At 45.5% G+C, this 21663-nt stretch overlaps 1 protein-coding gene and 1 pseudogene across 1 annotated transcript; both read right to left on the reverse strand.

The window, feature by feature from the left end:
• Nucleotides 1-13788: 13788 nt before the first annotated feature.
• LOC125525915 lies at nt 13789-14662 on the reverse strand (annotated as a pseudogene).
• Nucleotides 14663-19491: 4829 nt separating this feature from the next.
• On the reverse strand, nt 19492-21197 carry LOC125522527 (BTB/POZ and MATH domain-containing protein 1-like). Its single transcript, XM_048687579.1, has one exon. It carries the CDS (start codon nt 21013-21015, stop codon nt 19900-19902), a length of 1116 nt encoding a protein of 371 aa, XP_048543536.1. The 5' UTR covers nt 21016-21197; the 3' UTR covers nt 19492-19899.
• Between the last annotated feature and the right edge of the window lie 466 nt (nt 21198-21663).

Raw genomic sequence — 21663 nt, forward strand, 5'->3', positions numbered from 1 at the left:
TATATATATATATATATATATATATATATATATATATATATATATATATATATATATATATATAAATGAATTATTCCTAGACATGGCCCATATAGAAGATCACTTTAGCGATCTCGTGAATCATTATTTCTTAATAAAGCCCTTCTGAAGAATAAAGTACATGCATAGCTCCCTAAAGAAATGCATGCATGTATGGTCTTTTCCTTAAATAGTTCATGTTGGGCTTTTAAGTGACAATTTGCTGGTAAGGTGACTGTTTTTTTTGTCACTCATTTTGTCTTTTTTTAATAAAATCAAACATAAACAAAAAACATAAGTTTTTGAAAGAAAGAGTGAATTGAGGACATTCATATTATCCTTACAGAGAAAGAAATAAAAAATTGGTAAAACGAATGATCACCAAAAGGTACACAGAAATTGCATTATTTTACACTACGTAAAAACTAGCACATAGTATTGTAATCTTCAAATGACAGTATGATTTGCACATAGATACATAGAACTTACGTGTATACTTCCATATTATATATACTCAGTACTTAAACAACAAAAGAGTAACGCTGAAGATTATTTGTCCCCCATCTATGATTGCATCCCGTGTTGATTGCACCTTCTCTCATGCGCACACGCCATTGCAGATGCACACAAATCCACATGTAGAACAAACAAACACGCGAGCGCCCACACACACAGAGAGAAAGAAATAAAGAAACTAACACAAACTCACAAAAAGGAAAAGACGTTGAACAGAAGGGAAGACAAGTGACTGAATCAAAAAATAATAATCAACGCGTGATTAATAATAGCAAAAGCGGGTATCTAATTCTCGAACGGGCCTGCATATGTAGTACACATCTTCTTCCTTCGTGATTCACTCATAAAAGTAGTAGCCAATTAGCTCACTCAGCGAGCAAGCGCAAGATGAGTGACATCAAATATATCATTGCATCCGAGGGCGACAATGGCGAGCATACAAGATTCCCGTGCCTAGCCGTGGTGCGCTGCGCGGCGGCCACCGGGGTAACTGTGCTTGCCCTTGCCGTGATTGCGATGGTGATCCACGCCGTGCTGCGCTCCGAAGACATCCGCCTCTCCGTCAACGACGGCTATATCGGGGCCGACAATCTGCGGAGCCAGACCTATGTGCCCAAGACCAAGACTACCACCGGAGTTGGAGTAGGCAAGCTTGCTGAAACTCAACGTCGTGTCTACTCCAGTGGTGACGGCATCTCCACCGACATCATAGATCGACAACCTCAAAGCAGCGTCGTCTCTGACCGGGATGCCAACATAGGTGCCGGTCTTGGCATTGGTGGCTACGGCTACGGCGACGACGACTTCCCGGCAACCCCCAGGGTGGGGACTAATTACGGTAGTAATGGTGCAACTCGGGTCGTTTACCAGCGGGCTAACACGACGAATCTCCGGGTCATCTTGATCGCCAACAACCCCGGCGGCAGAACCAAGATCGACTGCAACGACACCACCGTGAGCGTCATCGACATGCAGTCCCCAACCAGTTCATACGAGATCGGCACGCTGAAGCTGGACAACTTCACCGTGCCGCCGCAGACGACTATCACGCTGCAGAAGCGGCTCAAGATCACCGACCCGGCTAAGCTGAGCTACATCTGGGACAACTACGGCGAGGAGGACAGCTTCAGCGTGGTGGTGCGGGTGAGCGCGAGCGTCACGTCCTATCCGCTGGGGAAGAAGACGCATACCGAGCCGCGGACCTACGTGTGCCGGATGGTCACCCTCGGCCTGATCGACCACGAAACATACCTTGCCACCGACGACGCAGAGTGCAGGGATGAGACAAGCCAGACGCTGGCATCGGCACCAGCACCGCCGCCGGTGCCGACGCGCTGATCGTTGGGCTACGATCTGCATGTTAAGCTGGCAGGAGGCCAACTACCTTAGCTGAATTTCATCAGCAACTTTCTGTTGCGTACATTTCAATTCCCGCTTGTTTGCTTGCCATGCGTACGCTGTAAGTTTCTCCATGTTTTCTTTTTCTTCAACTGTATGATAGTGTGATTTGTGTATGTGCCTTACTTTTCATCTGGCCGGCCCCTGTTTCAGCACAACACGGGTTCGAGAATCAATCATGTATGCATGCATGTACCCGTTGTTCAGTACTAGTGGTTGGGCCCGTCATTGCGGGCCGTTTGAAAAAAAGTTGTGCGCACCTCACCCTCATCTCGAAATAAAAAAAACATTCTCGTGTCACGCGAACATCACATCCATCTTAAAAAGAAAAAAGCTCAAAAAACTTTTCTCGAAAAGGAAAAGGAAAAAGTCTCACTGCCATTTAAAAAAAATCAAAAAAATTCTCATCGTGACCAACCAGCATGCGCCACGTGGCTTAGCTGGTTGGCCACCAATCTACTGTACCTTAATGGGTTTGATTTGCAGTTTGATAGATGTTTCTTTGTCTGATTTAATCCGGTCTGCGATGGTTACAGATGTACGTGTTCAATTTTTGAATGGAGTGGCTTTTGAGACGAGACTTATTTTAATTGAAACAGAGGCAAAAAAATTACCTTATTAATTAAGGAGTTTAGAGTTGCTTTTACAAAAGCGAAAAAAAGATTACATGGCCACTACTTGAAGGAAATATGCCCTATAGGCAATAATAAAGTTGTTATTTATATTTCCTTATATCATGATAAATGTTTATTATTCATGCTAGAATTGTATTAACCAGAAACTTAATATATGTGTGAATACATAGACAAACAGAGTGTCCCTAGTATGCCTCTACTTGATAGCTCGTTAATCAAAGATGGTTAACTTTCCTAGCTATGGACATGTGTTGTCATTTGATGAACGGGATCACATCATTAGAGAATGACTAGCACACATGCCCGTGCGTTGCAACGGGGGATGAAAAAAAGAAGAAGGCAACTACACATATGGTACAATTTGTATGAAACATGTACGCCATTACCAATCTTATTGAAAGCAGATTACCATGGATGATTGATTAATTGTGGTGTCCTAATTGTGGAAGGGGACAATGCTGAATTGTTGCCCAACTTGGGAACCGAGGATTGGTTAGGCTGTATTGCGGGAGTGCGAAAGAATATCTATAGTTGGTTCATATCTGCACAGATTAACATTGTTGAAATATTGCGTGATTGCAACACCTTGGATTAATCACAGCAAAGAATAATGACTTGGAAGCAGCAGATGAGGAGCACAGGCGGAAGAGAACGGCCAAGGGTGCGAGAGATAGCTTGGAGAATAACCCTGGCAGAGGCGGCCGTGCCCCGGCAGCACAGAGGCCTCGAAGTTGGCCCCGCTCCCTCTTTATCGACATGAGTCCAGATGCACAAACAGCGACTGGTTTGATTTGCTACGAATTGTCGCATCAGTCGAACGAACCTGATTCATGACAACCGCGCCGGCGTCAAAGCTGACGATGTACATGAAGTTGAGGTTCTGTCGCCGACCTCCCTCTGATGGTGAGCGCGTTGACGCGGCCGCCGAGGGTGGCGGCGAGCGCCATGATGGGCCGGATGTAGGCCACCAAGAACACTTCTATCTTGCGCGACACTTGAACTTGGGGATATTAAAGTCCTTCACCTAGACCGCCTGCCATGTCAAAGCTGAGCTCCCTCACGTACCACTGCTTGCAAACCATCGTTGTCATCAGGAAGATATGTACATGATGAACCTGTCTCCGCCGCCGCCACTGCCTTCATAGGAAAACTCTGCATGATTTTGAAGTTGATGATCTAACTGTCGCTGCCCACGGTGTCCTTGCAATCGAACGGATGGAGGTGTGCAGCCGTGTGCCTCTCAGCTAAAGCGTGTTGCCGAGGACCAGTATTTTGGTTGACGCCTCGCCGGGTCCCTGATCTCGCGATGTTGATTTCCCCATCGCCGCGAAGCCAAGATTCGATATGCTGCCATGAGGCAAGATAGGGCAAATACAGGAAGAACCGGTGGGCTGGATTTGATTTTTTGTACGTATATAAGGAAGCTAGAGAAAGTTGTACAAAAACACGGTAGCTTATTTTTCCGAGGGGTACAACATAGCAGCCTCCATATTACAGGCCGTAGGATAGGATGGGCTCAAGTGGAAGTTCAGGCCCAGCCGAGACGGACCTTTTCATTACGAAACTTGGCTCTACGAATTAGTACCATCTCGTATATTTCACAAAATATAGGATATAGGATTAGAAGCAGGATGAAACTATTAAAAAAAAAGGATGACGGTGAACCCGGAGACTCAATCCGTACTTTATTATTAATTAGGTAAAGATGTGATGGACAAGACCCATCTGTTAGCTTAGCATAATGATCGTTCAGTTTTATTTCTACTGCTTTCTTCATGACTTATACATGTTCCTCTGACTATGAGATTATGCAACTCCCGAATACCGGAGGAACACCTTGTGTGCTATCAAACGTCATAACGTAACTGGGTGATTATAAAGATGCTCTACAGGTGTCTCCGATGGTGTTTGTTGAGTTGGCATAGATCGAGAATAGGATTTTTCACTCCGTGTATCGGAGAGGTATCTCTGGGCCCTCTCGGTAATGCACATCATTCTAAGCCTTGCAAGAATTGTGAGTAATGAGTTACTTGCGGGATGATGCATTACAGAACGAGTAAAGAGACTTGCCGGTATCGAGATTGAACTAGGTATGAGGATACCGACGATCGAATCTCGGGCAAGTAACATATCGATGACAAAGGGAACAACGTATGTTGTTATGCGGTTTGACCGATAAAGATCTTCGTAGAATATGTAGGAGCCAATATGAGCATCCAGGTTCCGCTATTGGTTATTGACCGGAGATGAGTCTCGGTCATGTCTACATAGTTCTCGAACCCGTAGGGTCCACACGCTTAACGTTCTGTGACGATTTGTATTATGAGTTATGTGATTTGATGACCAAAGTTAGTTCGGAAACCCGGATGAGATCGGGGACATGACGAGGAGTCTCGAAATGGTCGAGACGTAAAGATCGATATATTGGAAGGCTATATTCAAATATCAGAAAGGTTCCGAGTGATTCGGGTATTTTTCAAAGTACCGAAGAGTTACGAGAATTTCTATTGGGCCTTAATGGGCCATACGGGAAAGGAGAGAAAGGCCTCAAGGGTGGCCGCGCCCCTTCCCCATGGACTGGTCTGAATTGGACTAGGGAAAGCGGGCGCCCCCTTCCTTCCTTCTCCTTCTCCCTTTCCTTTTTCCTATTCCATGTAGGAGGTGGAATCCTACTAGGACTAGGGAGTCCTAGTAGGACTCCACACTTTGGACGCGCCCTATGAGGGCCGGCCTCCTCCTCCCTCCATCCTTTATATACGTGGCCTGGGGGCACCCCATAGACACACAAGTTGATTATTGATCTCTTAGCCGTATGCGGTGCCCCCCTCCACCATAATCCACCTCCGTCATATCGTAGCGGTACTTAGGCAAACCCCTGTTCCGGTAGCATCATCATCGCCGTCATCACGCCGTCGTGCTGACGCGAAGCTCTCCCTCGACACTCTGCTAGATCGTGAGTTCGTGGGACGTCACCGAGCCGAACGTGTACAGATCGCGGAGGTGCCGTACTTTCGGTACTAGGATCGATCGATCGTGAAGATGTACGACTACATCAACCGCGTTCTCATAACGCTTCCGCTTACGATCTACGAGGATACATGGACAAGACTTTGCCCCTCTCGTTGCTATGCATCACCATGATCTTGCGTGTGCGTAGGAATTTTTTTGAAATTACTGCGTTCCCCAACACTACTCACATAATAGTAAAACTAATTATTAAAATAGTTCTATTAATTATGGAATGGTATACCTTGACCATGAAATTAATTATGAAATGTTACCTTGACTATGAAATGCACTCTCGCAAACGCAATAAAGTGATGTTTAATTGTTTAATATTTAATATAACCGCATCTTAAAATTATTTGGTTAAACCGAATTACTCTAGGTGCGACAAAAAATTATAAAAATTGCATGCCTTTCCAGAACAATTGATGTCACTTAGATGAATTTCAATATATGTACATGTTGAGGTCATTTTGTTCCTTAAATGTCGTGCCAGAGAAATCCAAAGCTGACAGAGGTTTCTAGAATGCTTCCAAGAACTTCTGGCCTCAAAATTACTGCAAGGAAGAATAGGACCGGGATCAAATGGGTGTCTGCCCTCATCTTGAGTGAACCAAGGACATGGGATGAGAATTTGGTTAGACACTTGTTTTATTCATATGATGTGGAGGAGATTCTTAGTTTGCGTCTTCAATCGACAGAGCATGGTGATTTTGTTGCTTGGCAATTTGAGAAGAATGGGTTGTTTTTGGTTAAAAGTGTGTACAAGCCAGTGCTTACTCTAAAGTACGATATAGTTCTAGTAGGCTTCAACAGCCAATGTCGTGTACAAGAGAGGGCAACCGATGTGTGGTTTTCCTTCACTTCAGGCTTCTAGTTCGATAATCGCGGTGCATTTCGTGTGGAAGCTCTAAAGACACACCTGTACCGTACTTCATCTGGCAACAGCCTACCTCTCCTATGACCTCTTCAGCCTATTCTTGAGCACGGACCGTCAACTACTGCATAGCAGAAATCAGAGACTGATGGTATCTTAACTAGGCATATAGTAGATCAGTCATGTTATCCAGATCAAATCTAATGACAAACAAACTACTCGGGGAAAAGGCAGCATCTAGATAATGTCTCACATACCCTGCCATAGCAACAACGTTGGAGTAAAAAACCATGTCACGCTACAATGACATTCTAACAATGTGATTTTCAAGTGATAAATAAATCTCAAGGTTACAGATCTCTGCATATGTGAAAATTCTAATCAAGAATAAATTCAAGTAACCATACACAAATATTGACGGCCCTTTGCAAGAACAAAACATGGATCATAGTTAGCATATATTCGGAATGGCCGGATTTTTGCATTCATTAAGAAAAAAGAGTTGCTCAGTTAATTAGGGAAAACCGAGCGAAAATCAGATTGTACAGTTTTTATGGAAAACCGGACAAAACCATCACAACCGCCGAGTGACACACATAGAAACCCCACGCACACCACTTCAAAGAGGGCCTAGTCGAGACTGCACACAAGCGTCATCGTCATCACTCCTCCTCTTGAGGCATCATCGTCATCCCTAAACCGTGAGAAAACGACTCCGACTTCGCCATAGGCGATCATTGACTCAACCCGCACTGCAGAGGCCATGTGGAGTTGTATGAAGATCCGCATCAAACTTAGCAACCTACGACCATACAGCGCAGCTCCGGCTCTAAAGAAGAGCTATGAAGGACAAAATCAGGCACGGCTGGCAACACGGAAGATCACCGAACGGGCTACCTGTAGCCATTCATCGTATACCACATGGCCCTGCCGCACTAGCTTCGACTTCACAGCAACAAACAAAACGAGACAATGCCGCAGGCACGTCGGAGAAGAGTCGACCACCTCAACCATTTTCATGTCACCGACATCGCTTCCACCATCATCATTGTCACAGAAGTCTCAACTTCACAACCGAAACCATCCATCAGCCCCGCTCGCCGATGCTGAGCTCCCAAAACGAAACCCCCAAGAGCGAATACGACACCTAGGTGCCACCATTGTCCGACCACGAAGGGTTTTCCCCGGAAAGGCCGAGATGGTTGGATCCGCGCGAGAGGGGTGCAACAACAAAGCAAGGGTGTCTCTAGAAAGGTCAACGATGGCCATAGCCGCCGCCATCGCTAGTCACGGCACAGGGCCCAGACAGGGTCTTCACCCAAGCTCCCACACCACCTCAGCCGCACATCATCCCGCACCACAAGAATTTTTTGGGTTCCAGAAGTTTGCGTTAGCTACAGATTACTACAGACTGTTCTGTTTTTGACAGATTCTGTTTTTCGTGTCTTGCTTGCTTATTTTGATGAATCTATGGCTAGTAACAGAGTTTATAAACCATAAAGAAGTTGGAATATAGTAGGTTTAACACCAATATAAATAAAAAATGAGTTCATTAAAGTACCTTGAAGTGGTGTTTTGTTTTCTTTCGCTAACGGGGCTCACGAGATTTTCTATTTAAGTTTTGTATTGTAAAGTTTTCAAGTTTTGGGTAAAGATTTGATGGATTATGGAACAAAGAGTGGCAAGAGCCTAAGCTTGGGGATGCCCATGGCACCCCAAGGTAAAATTCAAGGACACCAAAAAGCCTAAGCTTGGGGATGCCCCGGAAGGCATCCCCTCTTTCGTCTTCGTCTATCGGTAACTTTACTTGTAGCTATATTTTTATTCACCACATTATATTTTTTTCTTGGAGCGTCTTGTATGATTTGAGTCTTTGCTTTTTAGTTTACCACAATCATCCTTGCTGTATACACCTTTTGAGAGAGACTCACATGATTTGAAATTTATTAGAATACTCTATGTGCTTCACTTATATCTTTTGAGCTATATAGTTTTTGCTCTATTGCTTCACTTATACCTTTTAGAGCACGGCGGTGGTTTTATTTTATAGAAATAATTGATCTCTCATGCTTCACTTATATTATTTTGAGAGTCCTTTAGAACAACATGGAAATTTTCTTTAATATAAAAACTTCCATAGAAGTGCATTGAATACTATGAGAAGTATGATACTTGGTAATTGTTTTGAGATATGGAGATGGTGATATTAGAGTCATGCTAGTTGAGTAGTTGTGAATTTGAGAAATACTTGTGTTGAAGTTTGTGATTCTCATAGCATGCACGTATGGTGAACCGTTATGTGATGAAGTCGGAGCATGATTTATTTATTGATTGTCTTCCTGATGAGTAGCGGTCAGGGACGAGCGATGGTCTTTTCCTACCAATCTATCCCCCTAGGAGCATGCGCGTAATACTTTGTTTTGATAACTAATAAATTTTTGTAATAAGTATGTGAGTTCTTTATGACTAATGTTGAGGGCCTAGTCGAGACTGCACGCAAGCGTCATCGTCATCACTCCTCCCCTTGATGCGTCATCGTCATCCCTAAACAGTGAGAAAACGACTCCGACTTCGCCATAGGCGATCGTTGACTCAACCCGCACTACAGAGGCCGTGCGGAGATTTATGAAGATCCGCATCAAACTTAGCAACCTAAGACCATGCAGCGCAGCTCCGACTCTAAAGAAGAGCTATGAAGGACAAAACCAAGCATGGCTGGCAACACGGAAGATCACCGAACAGGCTACGTGCAGCCATTCATCGTATACCACATGGCCCTACCGCACTAGCTTTGACTTCACAGCAACAAACAAAATGAGACAATGTCGCGGGCACGTCGGAGAAGAGCCGACTACCTCAACCATTTTCATGTCACCGACATCGCTTCCACCATCACACAACCGACACCATCCATCGGCCCCGCTCGCCGATGCTGAGCTCCCAAGACGAAACCCCCAAGAGCGAATACGATGCCTAGGTGCCACCATTGTCCGACCACGAATCAAGGGTTTTCTCCGGAGAGGCCGAGATGGTTGGATCCGCGCAAGAGGGGTGCAACAACAAAGCAAGGGTGCCTCCAGAAAGGTCAACGATGGCCACAGCCGCCGCCATCGCTAGTCACTGCACAGGGCCCAGACAGGGTCTTCACCCAAGCTCCCACACCACCTCAGCCGCACATCATCCCGCACCGACGCCGGCAAGTCCACCAACCACCACCACCATCGGAGCTGCCCATCAACAAAGAAGAAGCATCGAGATCTGCCGCATCCAACTGCACCTCGCGGAGACCACCGGCAGCCAAGCTCCAGAACGAGGCGCCAAATCCGTCAACGATCGTCGAGACGCAAAGCCACTGGATGCAGCGCAAGTTGTCATGCCCAGTCGAGCACCATGCTAACAAGGGACAGAGGAGCACTACCCGAAGCCAGGAACCGGAACTACTACAACCGCAGCCAAGCATCAGAAGCGCTGACGCGCCCCATATGTGCCACTGCGGCCACCGGAGGCCGGGTCTGTAGCAGCCGCCGCCGGAGGCACTCTTCCTCGCATCTCGGCCCACCGAACCGTGTACCACCAAGGACGACCACACAACGCCAGATCGTGCAGCCACGCACCTATCGCGTCCCTCATGGATGAATCCGCCGCCCGAGCCCCTCCGCCACGCACCCGGCCAAGGCAACAACACCACGGCAGGCCTCCACCATGCTGGAGCAAGCTATCTGCACCGCCCCAACCTCCTGCGCACCCCACCAAGCCACCCTATATGGCCACACCCGAGCCGCATGTCACCCAGCCCGCGAAACGGCCCCGCGGGCAAGAACTGTGTCGGCCTTGCAATCCCGCGAGCCTCCCGGATGCCCTCGCCACTCCTGTCGCGCCCACGCGCCTGTGCTCCCCATGGCCGCCATGAGTCCAACGCCGCGCCACCCCGCACAAGCTAGCGTCGGAGCCGCGCCCACGCGTTCGTCGGGACCCGACGCCCCAAATCCGCGCAGGCCTCGCCATCCCGCGTGCCAGATCCGCCGAAGCCGCCGTCGCGCACCCACCGGGACCTGGCGTGACAGATCCCCTTCGAGCCTTCTAGAGAGGTGCCCCGTCGCCACCCTCCTTGGAGCCTGACCAGGCGTCGTCGCCAGGCTCCTCAGGTGGCAGCGAGGTGAAGGGGAGGAGGGGCTAGGTAGGTGGCGGCATCGAGGGGTTCCGCGTGTCACCAAAGAGAGACGCGGGGGTGCGGAGTTTGTGACTTTTGTGCGGGTAGCATATACTGTATTAAACAACATTGACCAGCATTAATAAACAATTGGAAGTAAGAATAAATACTAGTATATCAAGTAAATCTCTCTTGAAAAAACAAGTATCGTGCTACATAGCATGCTGGTTCAAGGCCTACTTAATTAGATGTGACAGGATATCACTACATTTTTTTTTGCGAACTCAAAACCTTGTATTACTCAATCATGGTCTCATTACAATCATCAGCAACTACCTCCAACACTTCAGGAGGACCCGACTCTAACCAAGTCATAGTCCTATTATCTAGGCGACCAAAAGAAGCTAGCAAGTCGCTCGCCTTATTCCGAGAGCGAGCGACGTGAGTAATACAAGTTTGATGAAGACTTAACAAATCTCTGATCTCACTAACTAAAGACGAGTAGATCGAACGATCAATATCACCACATGTAATCATGGCCACCGCAACAGAAGAATCAAGCTCAACTTGTATCGGCAATGTAGTTCGTTGGACCGAAGCAGTCAGGCCCTCCAGGCAAGCGCGAAATTCAGCCTCCAACACATCCCGACATACCCGTATCGCCCTGCATGCAGAAAAGATGATACCTCCTGACGCATCTTTTAAGATCATGCCTGCCCCAGCATCTTCACATGACACAAAAGCTCCGTCCGTATTCAGTTTTGTCCACCCCTACTTCGGTTTTTACCAACGAGGTAGCTTAGCCTTTACAGCAGCCGTTTGAAGATCCATCATCATACTGGCTTTCCCTTTCACCGAGTCCACCCCTTTATCGTTCTTAATGGCCATCAGAGAGTGAAGGTAACTCTGTAGGAAACGGACCGATACTTCCATCTGCGGTGCCGGTTTATGATGCACCACCTCATTGCGTATGTACCAACTTCTCCAGAACACAAGGAGAATCATACACCTCTCAATATCACTCATAGGCGCGAGAACTTGCAGTAGCCATTCCCTACCACAATTAACAATTGACTGTAGCTGAGGTAATCTCCAGACTTTGGCCATTCTCAAATAAAGATCCCTCCCCAATTGGCAGCGCACGAACGGGTGAAAATTATCTTCCGTGTCTAATCCACAAACCGGGCAAACATTTGTGGTCTCCAGACCAATCTTATGCTTATTTTTCCATGTTGGCAGTCCATCCGTTGCGACCCTTCATGCAAAATTTACCACTGTTGGCGGAGCACCACACCTCCAGATGAACTTCCAGCAACTTCTTGCCCCGGTCGGCGACGAACTGGAAGATACTGTATTGGACCTGTGAATCTCGTCGAACGCAAAGTGGTATGCACTCTTCACAGAGAAAACACCCATCTTGTCCGGCCCCCATGCAAGAATATCCTCGCCACGCCTAGGTGAAACCCTGATCTTCAAAATCTCCATCACATCTGCTGGCATGAAATATTGGTTCAGAGTTTGAACTTTCCATGTCCCATTATCGTTCAAAAGATCAGAAACATATCTAATGCGACATACACCCTGCCTCGTGATCGGTTTGTAAGAGAAAGGCCTCGGTATCCAACTATCACGCCACACCCGAATGCTTCTCCCATCACCTATTCTCCAAATCAAGCCTTTCTTTATCAGATCCAAACCATGGCTAATAGCCTGCCATGAAGATGAAGCATTACCAGTAAACACCGTGTCTTCTAACTTGCCCGCCGGGTAGTATTTAGATTTGAGCAGACGGGCACACAAGCTATCCGGCCTTGTGATCAACCTCCACGCTTGGCGAGCTTTATCTTCGTCTCTGAAGCTGCAGACAGGATCACAATAGGGGAATAACTAAAGAGGTACCTATTCAACAGCTTATCAAGTGAAATGTTGTCCCTCCCCAATAGGAATAGGGTAACCAAATGCAGAATTGCAGAACATACCGTGCCTGGTTAAACTAGTTTGTAATCTTCACAGGTTTTGGTTCCAAAAGCACTCTTTTTTCGAAGTTCTACCTGCCTCCAGATAAGCAAACAAATTAACTGGTAACAAAAAGGCAAACTAGCCATTTTACATCGGAACAATGATGTGAACAAGATATTGGTCTTGTAACAGACTTATTTGGAGTCACATATAATTAGGGCTTCTGCAATGTAAAAATCAGCACCTATTAATGATTTTGCTGAATAATTCTGTGTAGTAATGCTATTTGCTAATGTTTCATCACACTTCATGGCAGATATGGTCATGATATTGATAGCTACTCACTGGATGAGAAAGCATAAAAGGGAATTTGTAGTGATCTAGCATAGGTTAATACTCCCTCCGTCCCAAAATAAGTGTCTCAACTTTAGTTTGGGACTGGGGGAGTAATATATAGCATGTCCCAAGGCATGCAATTTTTTAAACTTACCCTCAGCCAAAAGATCTCCGGTAACTTAATAAATAGAGAAACTAATCTCGGATGGCTAGTCTCAACTGAAGTAACTACACTGAAGCTGAACAAAAATTACAGCACCCCACTGTGCACACGGCAAAGACCCGGGAAACAACAACAAAATGAAGAAAAAGAATTGGACCGCCCAGGGTACATAGATTCTAGAGTGAATAAAACGACCTGAAGAAATCAGCAAAGGCAAAACAGCAATGATTCTTCTGATCGATCAATCAATCCCTTGACCATCTCCAGGAACTTCAGTGGCCGTATGCATCGTTCCGATGCAGAGGCCGGGGAGTCCCCCCTTTTTGAAAAAAAAATCTCCAGGAACTTCAGTACATATTGCGAATTCAGTTCAAACTAAGTTATTTCCAGCATTCCTTCGACCCTAGGAAGACGCTTTGACACGGTGCACTCCAACATAAAGGACAATGAAGAAACTACACTAATAAAGCTATAACATGGCGATCGTACTACTGTATTTTGCGAGTCTTCGCAGCTTTCTCCCACATATCAACAAAGACACTAGGACATGCTTCTTTCAGGTGCTGATACCCTGTACTACTCACCACATCATCCACTCTATCTAAAGAGTTGATAAATCCAATGCAAGCATCTTTGAGCTTGTTGCAATGATGCTGGTCAGCAAGAGCCAACGTGGTCGCCACATTATTGGCCTCAAGAAACTTGCAAAGTTTTCTCTCACACATCAACTTCATCCTCTCCATGCCATATCTGTCCGCAGCCACGAGCAAATGCTTGACCATTTCTTGTTTGTCATCATCATTGAGGTCGTCCATGGGAGGCAACTCATCTGAGTAGATGAAGCGAAGCAATGCTTTGAAAACAGCAGGCTCCATATCTTCGATGGTTATACTTTGCTCACATTTCTCCCTCATTGGCCCGTAGAGTTCGGCCTTGAAGACCGGCGACCGCATTGCGAGGACGATCTTGTGGGCAGGGAAAACCTCATCTTTGACCTTGAAAGACACATCCGATCCCTCCCCCTCCTCCAGCAAACTTCTAAGATTTTCCGACAAGTCCGAAGGAGGCACTTGGATGTGAAAGTTCCTTGTGGTCATTGACATCTGTGCTACCTTTGGCTTGATAACAGTGAGCTCGCACTTAATGAGAAGGACATCGTCCGGGATGTACCAGTGCGAAAACGCTTCGAGGACGCTCCTCGTCGCGAACGTGGCATAGCCCCAGGACCAGGTTATACTACCAGCGTAGCTGCTGAGCAGCACAGGCGCCATTAGTTTTGGCAATGTAAATTGTGCCGGCGACCCTGTAGCCTGCTGGACCAGCGTCAGATGGCACAGCGCCAGCACCTCCACATCTCTGTTCATGAGCTCGAGGTAGACTGAGACGTAGTCTTTGTAGGCCTCCGTGACACCGTCGGGGTAGTAGCGGACACACCAGTCGTGCCCTCCGACGGAGAAGGTGGCCGACCGGATGAACTTGCCGACGCCGAAGCCCTTGCAAACGCTGTAGCCTTCAATTTTGAACACGTGCTCGCCCCGCGTCTTCTCCGGCGTGCTGGTCGAGGTCGTCGAGATCACGGGATCTTGGATCAGGGATGCCGCCATTGCTGGTCTCGATCTGTGCTGGATGGACAAGGAAACTAAGCGCCGCGGATAGGAGATTTTTTTTTTTGAGAAATCCGCGGATGGGAGATGTTAAGGTTGATCACGATGGTCTCCATGGACTACTCGAACTGTGATCAATCACCGTGAGATCAGGGGACAAACAAGGCAGGGGTCCTGGGCTAATGGGCTAATGGACGCTTCTCTCGCCTCAAGCGCATTGCACCGCGGACAAGCTCGTTAAGGCCTTGTACAATGGAAGATGCTTAAGGAAGGTGCTTAGAGAAATAAATCAGACTTTTCTTAAGCATCAGTATTTATTTGTACAGGGTAGACGCTTAACTAAGCGTCTCTCCTGTAGAAATAGGCACCGGTGCTTCAGGAAAATTCGGTTTATTTTTCTAAGCACCTCTCTAGGCACCTTCTATTGTACAAGGCCTAACCCTGAACTCGTTCGCAATAGGTTCGCACGCTGAAGGTTTTCTCCGGGTTTTTTTTTCAGTTTCTTATGTTTTTTTCTTTGGGTTTTTTCACCGGCTTTTCTTTTTTACTTGTTATAACTTAAGTTTTCATTATTTTTTCATCGGTTTCCTTCGTTTCTTTCTCGATTTTCACAGATATTTTACAATCTTCCTCTTTCTCTTTGTTTTTTATGGTTTTCTTTGTTCCTTTCTCGGGTTTCTTCCTTTTTTTTTGTTTCTATGTTTCTTTTTCTTTTTTGCTTGTTTATTTCTGGTTTTCTTGTTTCCTTTTTCTCTTCGGTTTCTTTTCATGTCTTTCTACGGTTTTCTTTGTTTTTTTTCTTTTCTTTATTTTCTTTTTTCAACACATTTCTACATTTTTGTTACACATTATACATTTTTCATCAATGTCAAGAAACATTTTTTAATACACGTTAGGCATTTCCAATACATGATGAAGATATTTTTTTCAAATAAATATTATGATGTCTATTGTTTTCATACACAATATACTTTTTTATATACATAAAAGTATTTTTTAATACAGGGTTAACATTTTTCATACATATGATTAATATTTTTTTTCAAATATATGCTTTGATGTCCAATTTTTTTCAGACACATCTTACATTTTTCTTATACATCCGATATATTTATTTATACATGTTTAAAATTCTTTATATACATGTGTTCAAAGAAACATTCTATGTATACACGTTTAACATTGTTTACAACATATATTTTTCAATATCTATTTTTTTAAGTACATGTTTAACATTCTTATACTACTGTATTTTGCGGGTTTTAGCAAAGATACTAGGACATGCTCTTTTCAGGTACTGACCCTGTACTAGTCATCACATTATCCACTCTATGTAAAGAGTTGATAAATCCAATGCAAGCATCTTTGAGCTTGCTACAATGATGCTGGCTGGCAAGAGCTAACGTGGTCACCACATTCTTGGCCTCAGCAAACTTGCAAAGTTTGCTCTGGCACATCAACTTCATCCTCTCCATGCCATACCTGTCTGCAGCCACGAGCAAATGCTTGACCATTTCTTCTTTGTCGTCATCATTGAGGTCGTCCATGGGAGGCAACTGATCTAGGGCAGACTAGTGTAGAATCTAGGCTTAAAATGAAAAAATAGGAAAAAGCAACCTTTGCTGTTGGATTGAATATGGTCGGTACAGCTTGTATCTTTTTTCTGTTCTTTCACTGTAAGCTCAGATTCTACACTAGTCTATCCCCTCTCTTGCACACAGACACTGGTTGAAGTCTACTATAGACATCTGATATCCCAGATTGCTCGTCAGAAGGGTGTCGTGTCGCCTCACCTTTGTCAATAATTATCGATCTAGAAGAAAAAACACACACATTGGTTGCCCTCTCTTGCACACATACACTGGTTGTTGAAGTCTACTACTCCCTTCGTCTCATAATATAAGAGCATGTTTTACACTAGCGCATTTTATATGAAAGGTCAAGACATTTGACACTAGCGCATTTTGTATGAAAGCTCGAGACAGAACTGTACGGTAATTTTATTTTTTGAAACAAGGCAAAAGATTTGCCATTTTCATTGATTAAGAAGGTTTTAGACAAATAGCCGCAAAGCAGGGAACAAAAAACTACTCTCGCAGCATTACAATACTCAAGTGGGTGGCACCTACCATAGCCCAAAGATGGGCCTCCTCTTTGATCTTCGCGACAACCATCATCATTGTGGCCGCAGTGTTGTGAAAGACCCTTGCGTTACGCTCTTTTCAAATCTCCCAAGACATAAGCATGAACAAGGAGGCGATCGCCTTTCTCTGGTTTCCGCGCTCAATCACATTTTTAATCCACCAATCTCGAACTGAAGCCTCAACTCTCCAGCTCCTCACCACATCACCATGTAGGCCAATCCACGTAGCAACCTCAACCCAAACACGCTGGGAGAACCTACACTGAAAGAGAAGATGCGCCGCCGTTTCCTGGACTTGCTTGCAAAGTGGGCAAAGGTTGCAGTTCGGCCAGCCACGGCGGAGCAATCGATCGGCCATCCATACTCTGTTTTGAATTATCAACCAAGCAAAGAACTTGCATTTCGAAGGGGCCCAAACCTTCCAAACAGTAAATAGGCATGATGCTAGTCGTGTGTCCTGCAAACTGCGCCATATAGGCAGTCGACGTCGAGTATTCTCCTTGAGAGGTGAACTTTCGGTGGATAGTATCTTGCATACTGTTGTTGAGAGTAATAGAGGATAGTTTCTCCCAAAGTGTGATGAACTCCTGTAGGTGCTCAAGGGTGATCCCATGATGCGTATCAATTTGATTAACCCAAAAATTGTTGAGAAGAGCAGTTTGGACAGAGCAAGATTTCTTTTTTGAGAGGTCAAAGATCCTAAGAGCAATATCTTTGGGTCTCATGCCTTGGAGCCGGGGTGATTCCCAGAACTTCGCCTTGCCTCCATCTCCAATGTGGACCGTGGTGGCCGCCGCAAAAATGTCCCTATCATTGTCATTGCATGGCGTTCCCATCCCAACCCAAGTCTTGGGTGGGTCAGCCCATTCATACCAAAGCCATCGCAATCGAAGGGCAGTAGCAAACTTCTTCAGGTTGAGGATGCCCAAACCACCGAAGATCTTGGGCTTACATACAAGTTCCCAGTTGACCTTGCATTCTCCACCAGTCACCTTGTCACATCCCGCCCATAGGTAGGCGCCACCGCAAACTATCAATTAGCAATGGCGGTAAGCACAGCCTTGACCAAAACGACGCGGCCCGGGGTAGCCACATGCCTCGTGATCCAAGGCAATAGCTTCCCAGCAACTTTATCTTCTAAGAACTGAAAGTGTATCCTCTTCAACCTTGTAACTGAAAGAGACAGACCCAAATATCTCATTGGGAAGATGGAGCGAATAGCCGGGAAGGCCTGAAGAACGTCATCAAGATCAATGTTACCGCAACGAATTGGCGCAACAAGACTCTTGGCACAATTGGGAAGGCCTGTACGATAATTCATCTGGCCACGACTAACCTCTCATCAAAGTCTGACCAAGACCACTTCAGCCATTCCGTGAGAATTGTACTGTAGTTCATCTGGCAACGACCGGCCTCTTCAGCCATTCCTTGAGCACAGACAGCCAACCACTTGAGACTGATGGTATCTTAACTAGGCATATAGAACTGATCAGTTAAGTCTGATCACAAACAAACAACTTGGTGAAAAAGGCAGGAAGTGGATCCTCTGACTTGCTACCCTGACTTGTAAACAGTGCTCTAATACAACGATACAACAGTAATTTGCGTACAGTAATCGACAATCTACAGTAATCATTGGGCAGTGCCAGATCTCGGACTTGCCTCCTCTGTTTACTCAAGGAGGGTACTGTAGCACCCTGACTTCCCTCGGGATCCACTTCCGCATCTCAGATATGTCTCCATACCCTGCCATAGCGACGATGTTGGAGCAAATAACCACGTCCCACTACGGAGACATTCTGACAATGTGATTTTCATGTGGTAAACAAATCCCAAGGTTATAAATCTCTTCATATGTGAAAATTCTAATCAAGAATAAATTAAAGTAACCGTAGAAATGTTAAGAGGCCTTTGCAAGAACTAAAAATTGGATCCCATATAGCATAGATTAAACAACAATTGCTACCATTAAACAATGGGAAGAAGGGAATAAATACTGTACCAAGTAAATCTCTCTTGAAAAAGAAGTCTCCTGCCACCATAGCATGCTGGTTTAAGGCCTACTTACAGATGAGATGTGGCAGCATATCAATCCGAGAACAGGAATCATTAAGCTTTCTGTTCATACTTGGAACAATAAACTGAAGTGGTAGCTATTCAACAGCTTATCAAGTGAAATGCTCTCCTTTCACAAGAGAGTAACCAAAATGCAGAATTGAAGAACAGAAAACATGACACAGTAAGCAAACGTAAGAGAACAGTGGGTGCTGCCTGGTTAAACTGGTTTTGTAATCTGCGCAGGTTTTGGTTCCAAAAGTTCTCTTTTCCGAAGTTCTGGCTGCCTCCAAATAAACAAACAAAAAAAAATCTGGTAACAAAATGCAAGCTAGACATTTTACACCGGAACATTGATGCGAACAATATATTGGTCTTGTGACAAGACTTATTTGCAGTCGCATACTAACATATAATTAGGACTTCTGCAGTATAAAAATTGGCACTGATTAATGATTTTACTGAATAATTTTCTATAGTATTGTTGTTTGCTAATGTTTCATCACAATTCACATTTGACATGGTCATGATAGCTGCTCATTGATATGAGAAAGCATAAAGGGGAATTTGTGGTGATCTAGCATAGGTTAATAATATATAGCATGGTCGCATACAATTTTTTAAACTTACCCTCAGTCAATAGATCTCTGATAACTTAAGAAATAAAGAAACTAATCTCTGATTGCTACAGCCTAAACTGAAGTAACTACACTGAAGCTGAACAGATTACACGACCCCACTGCACACGGCAGAGACACAGGAAACAACAACAAAAGGAAGAAAAAGAACTGGACTGCCCAGGTTATATAGATTATGGAGAGAACGAAACGACCTGAAGAAATCAAAGCAAAACAGCAATGATTTTTCTGATCAATCAATCCCTTGACAATCTCCAAGAACTTCAGTGCATATAGCAAATCCAGTTCAAACTAAGTTGTTTCCAACATTCCTTCAACCCCAGGAAGACATTTTGGCACGTTCCACTGCAACATAAAGGATACTGAAGTAACTACACCAAAGCTAACCTGTGGCAATCATACTATATTTTGCGAGCCTTGGCGGCATTCTCCCACATATCAATACAGATAGTAGGACATGCTCTTTTCAGGTGTTGATAACCTGTACTAGTCATCACTTCATCCATTCTGTCCAAAGAGTTGATAAATCCAATGCAAGCATCTTTGAGCTTGCTGCAATGATACTGGTCTGCAAGAGCTAACGTGGCCGCCACAGTCTTGGCATCAAGAAACTTGCAAAGTTTTCTCTCGCACATCAACTTCATCCTTTCCATGGCATACCTATCCGAAGCCACGAGCAAATGCTTGACCATTTCTTCTTTGTCATCATCACCATCAAGGTCGTCCATGGGCGGCAACTCATCTGTGTAGATAAAGTGAAGCAGCGCTTTGAAAACAGCGGGCTCCATGTCTTCAATGGCTATGCTCTGCCGGCACTTGTCCCTCATCGGCCCATAGAGCTCCGCCTTGAAGACCGGCGACCGCATTGCGAGGACGATCTTATGGGCAGTGAAAACCTCATCTTTGACCTTGAAAGACACATCCGATTCCTCCCCCGCCTCGAGCAAACTTCCAAGATTATGCGACAGGTCTGAAGGCGGCACTTGGATGGTCTCAAAGTTCATTCTGGTTTTTGGTATCTGTGCTTCCTTGAGCTTGATAACAAGGAGCTTGCACTTAACGATAAGGACGTCGCGGGGGAAGTACAGGTACGACCACGCTTCGAGCATGCTCCTCCCCGCGAAATTGGAATGGCCACGGTGCGAGGTTTTACCAGGGGAGCGGCTGAACACCACCGGCTCCGTCGGTTTTGTCCACACGAAGCACCCCGACGTCGGTTCGGCTTGCTTGAACAGCGTCAGATCGTACAGCGCCCTCACCTCCACGCCCTCGTCCATGAGCTCGAGGTGGACCGAGATGGAGCCGTTTCTGGCCTCCGTGTCGCCGTCGGGGTAGAAGAGGAGGCGCCAGTCGTGGCCGCCGATGGCGAAGGTGGCCGACGGGATGAAGTTGCCCTTGCCGAGGCCCTTGCACAGGCTGTAGCCGTCGATCCTGAAGAAGTGCGCGCCCCCCGCCCTCTCCAGGGTGCAGGTCGAGGACGAGGTCGCCCAGATCCGTGGGCTCTGGGGTACCGCCATTGCTGTTAGCTTGAACTCTGAACAAGTGCGGCGGGCGGTGGTGTCGACGGGGTCAGAGGGGACGGAGAACGGCTGCGACGAGGCTCGGGAGGCGCTGCAGGGCGACGGGAACGGGGGCCGGCGGCGGTGGCGGTGGGGAAAGCGAGGGTTCGGCTGCGCGAGAATGGTAATTGGGGGGAATTGCTCGGCCCACTCCAGCTTGAGCTTAAGGGCTCCTTCGATTGAAAGAAATTTCAAAAGAATTTGGATAGATAAGAAAAAAATATATTTTTTTGCAGGGATAGATAAGAAAATTTCTTTGTTTAATTAGTAATGACTAGTCATCAACCCGTGCAGGCGCACGGGCTAGTCTTTATAAATTTTCTACAATATTATTTTCAAGATTTAACATATTATAATTTATATTTTCTTAACAAATAATGTGAGTTGGTGTATATCCGCATATCAATTCAAGAAGTAAAGACGGTTTCATTTTTAATTCAATGCAGTGCACTAAAGATTTCATGTAGTATCAAATTGGAATACAATGCTCCCTGATCTTTTTTAGATCTGAAACAATATCCACTTATTTATATATTTTCCAAATATTATAAATTAAGATCAAGGTTTGATACAAAAAGAGGTAAATTTGTTGGGCACCAATGTTGT

Source organism: Triticum urartu, chromosome 7 (assembly GCF_003073215.2).
Source record: "Triticum urartu cultivar G1812 chromosome 7, Tu2.1, whole genome shotgun sequence".
Taxonomy (NCBI): domain Eukaryota; kingdom Viridiplantae; phylum Streptophyta; class Magnoliopsida; order Poales; family Poaceae; genus Triticum; species Triticum urartu.

Excerpts from the sequence above, each read along its gene's own strand:
- LOC125522527 (XM_048687579.1), bottom strand. The coding sequence starts at position 21,015 with ATGGCGGTACCCCAGAGCCCACGGATCTGGGCGACCTCGTCCTCGACC.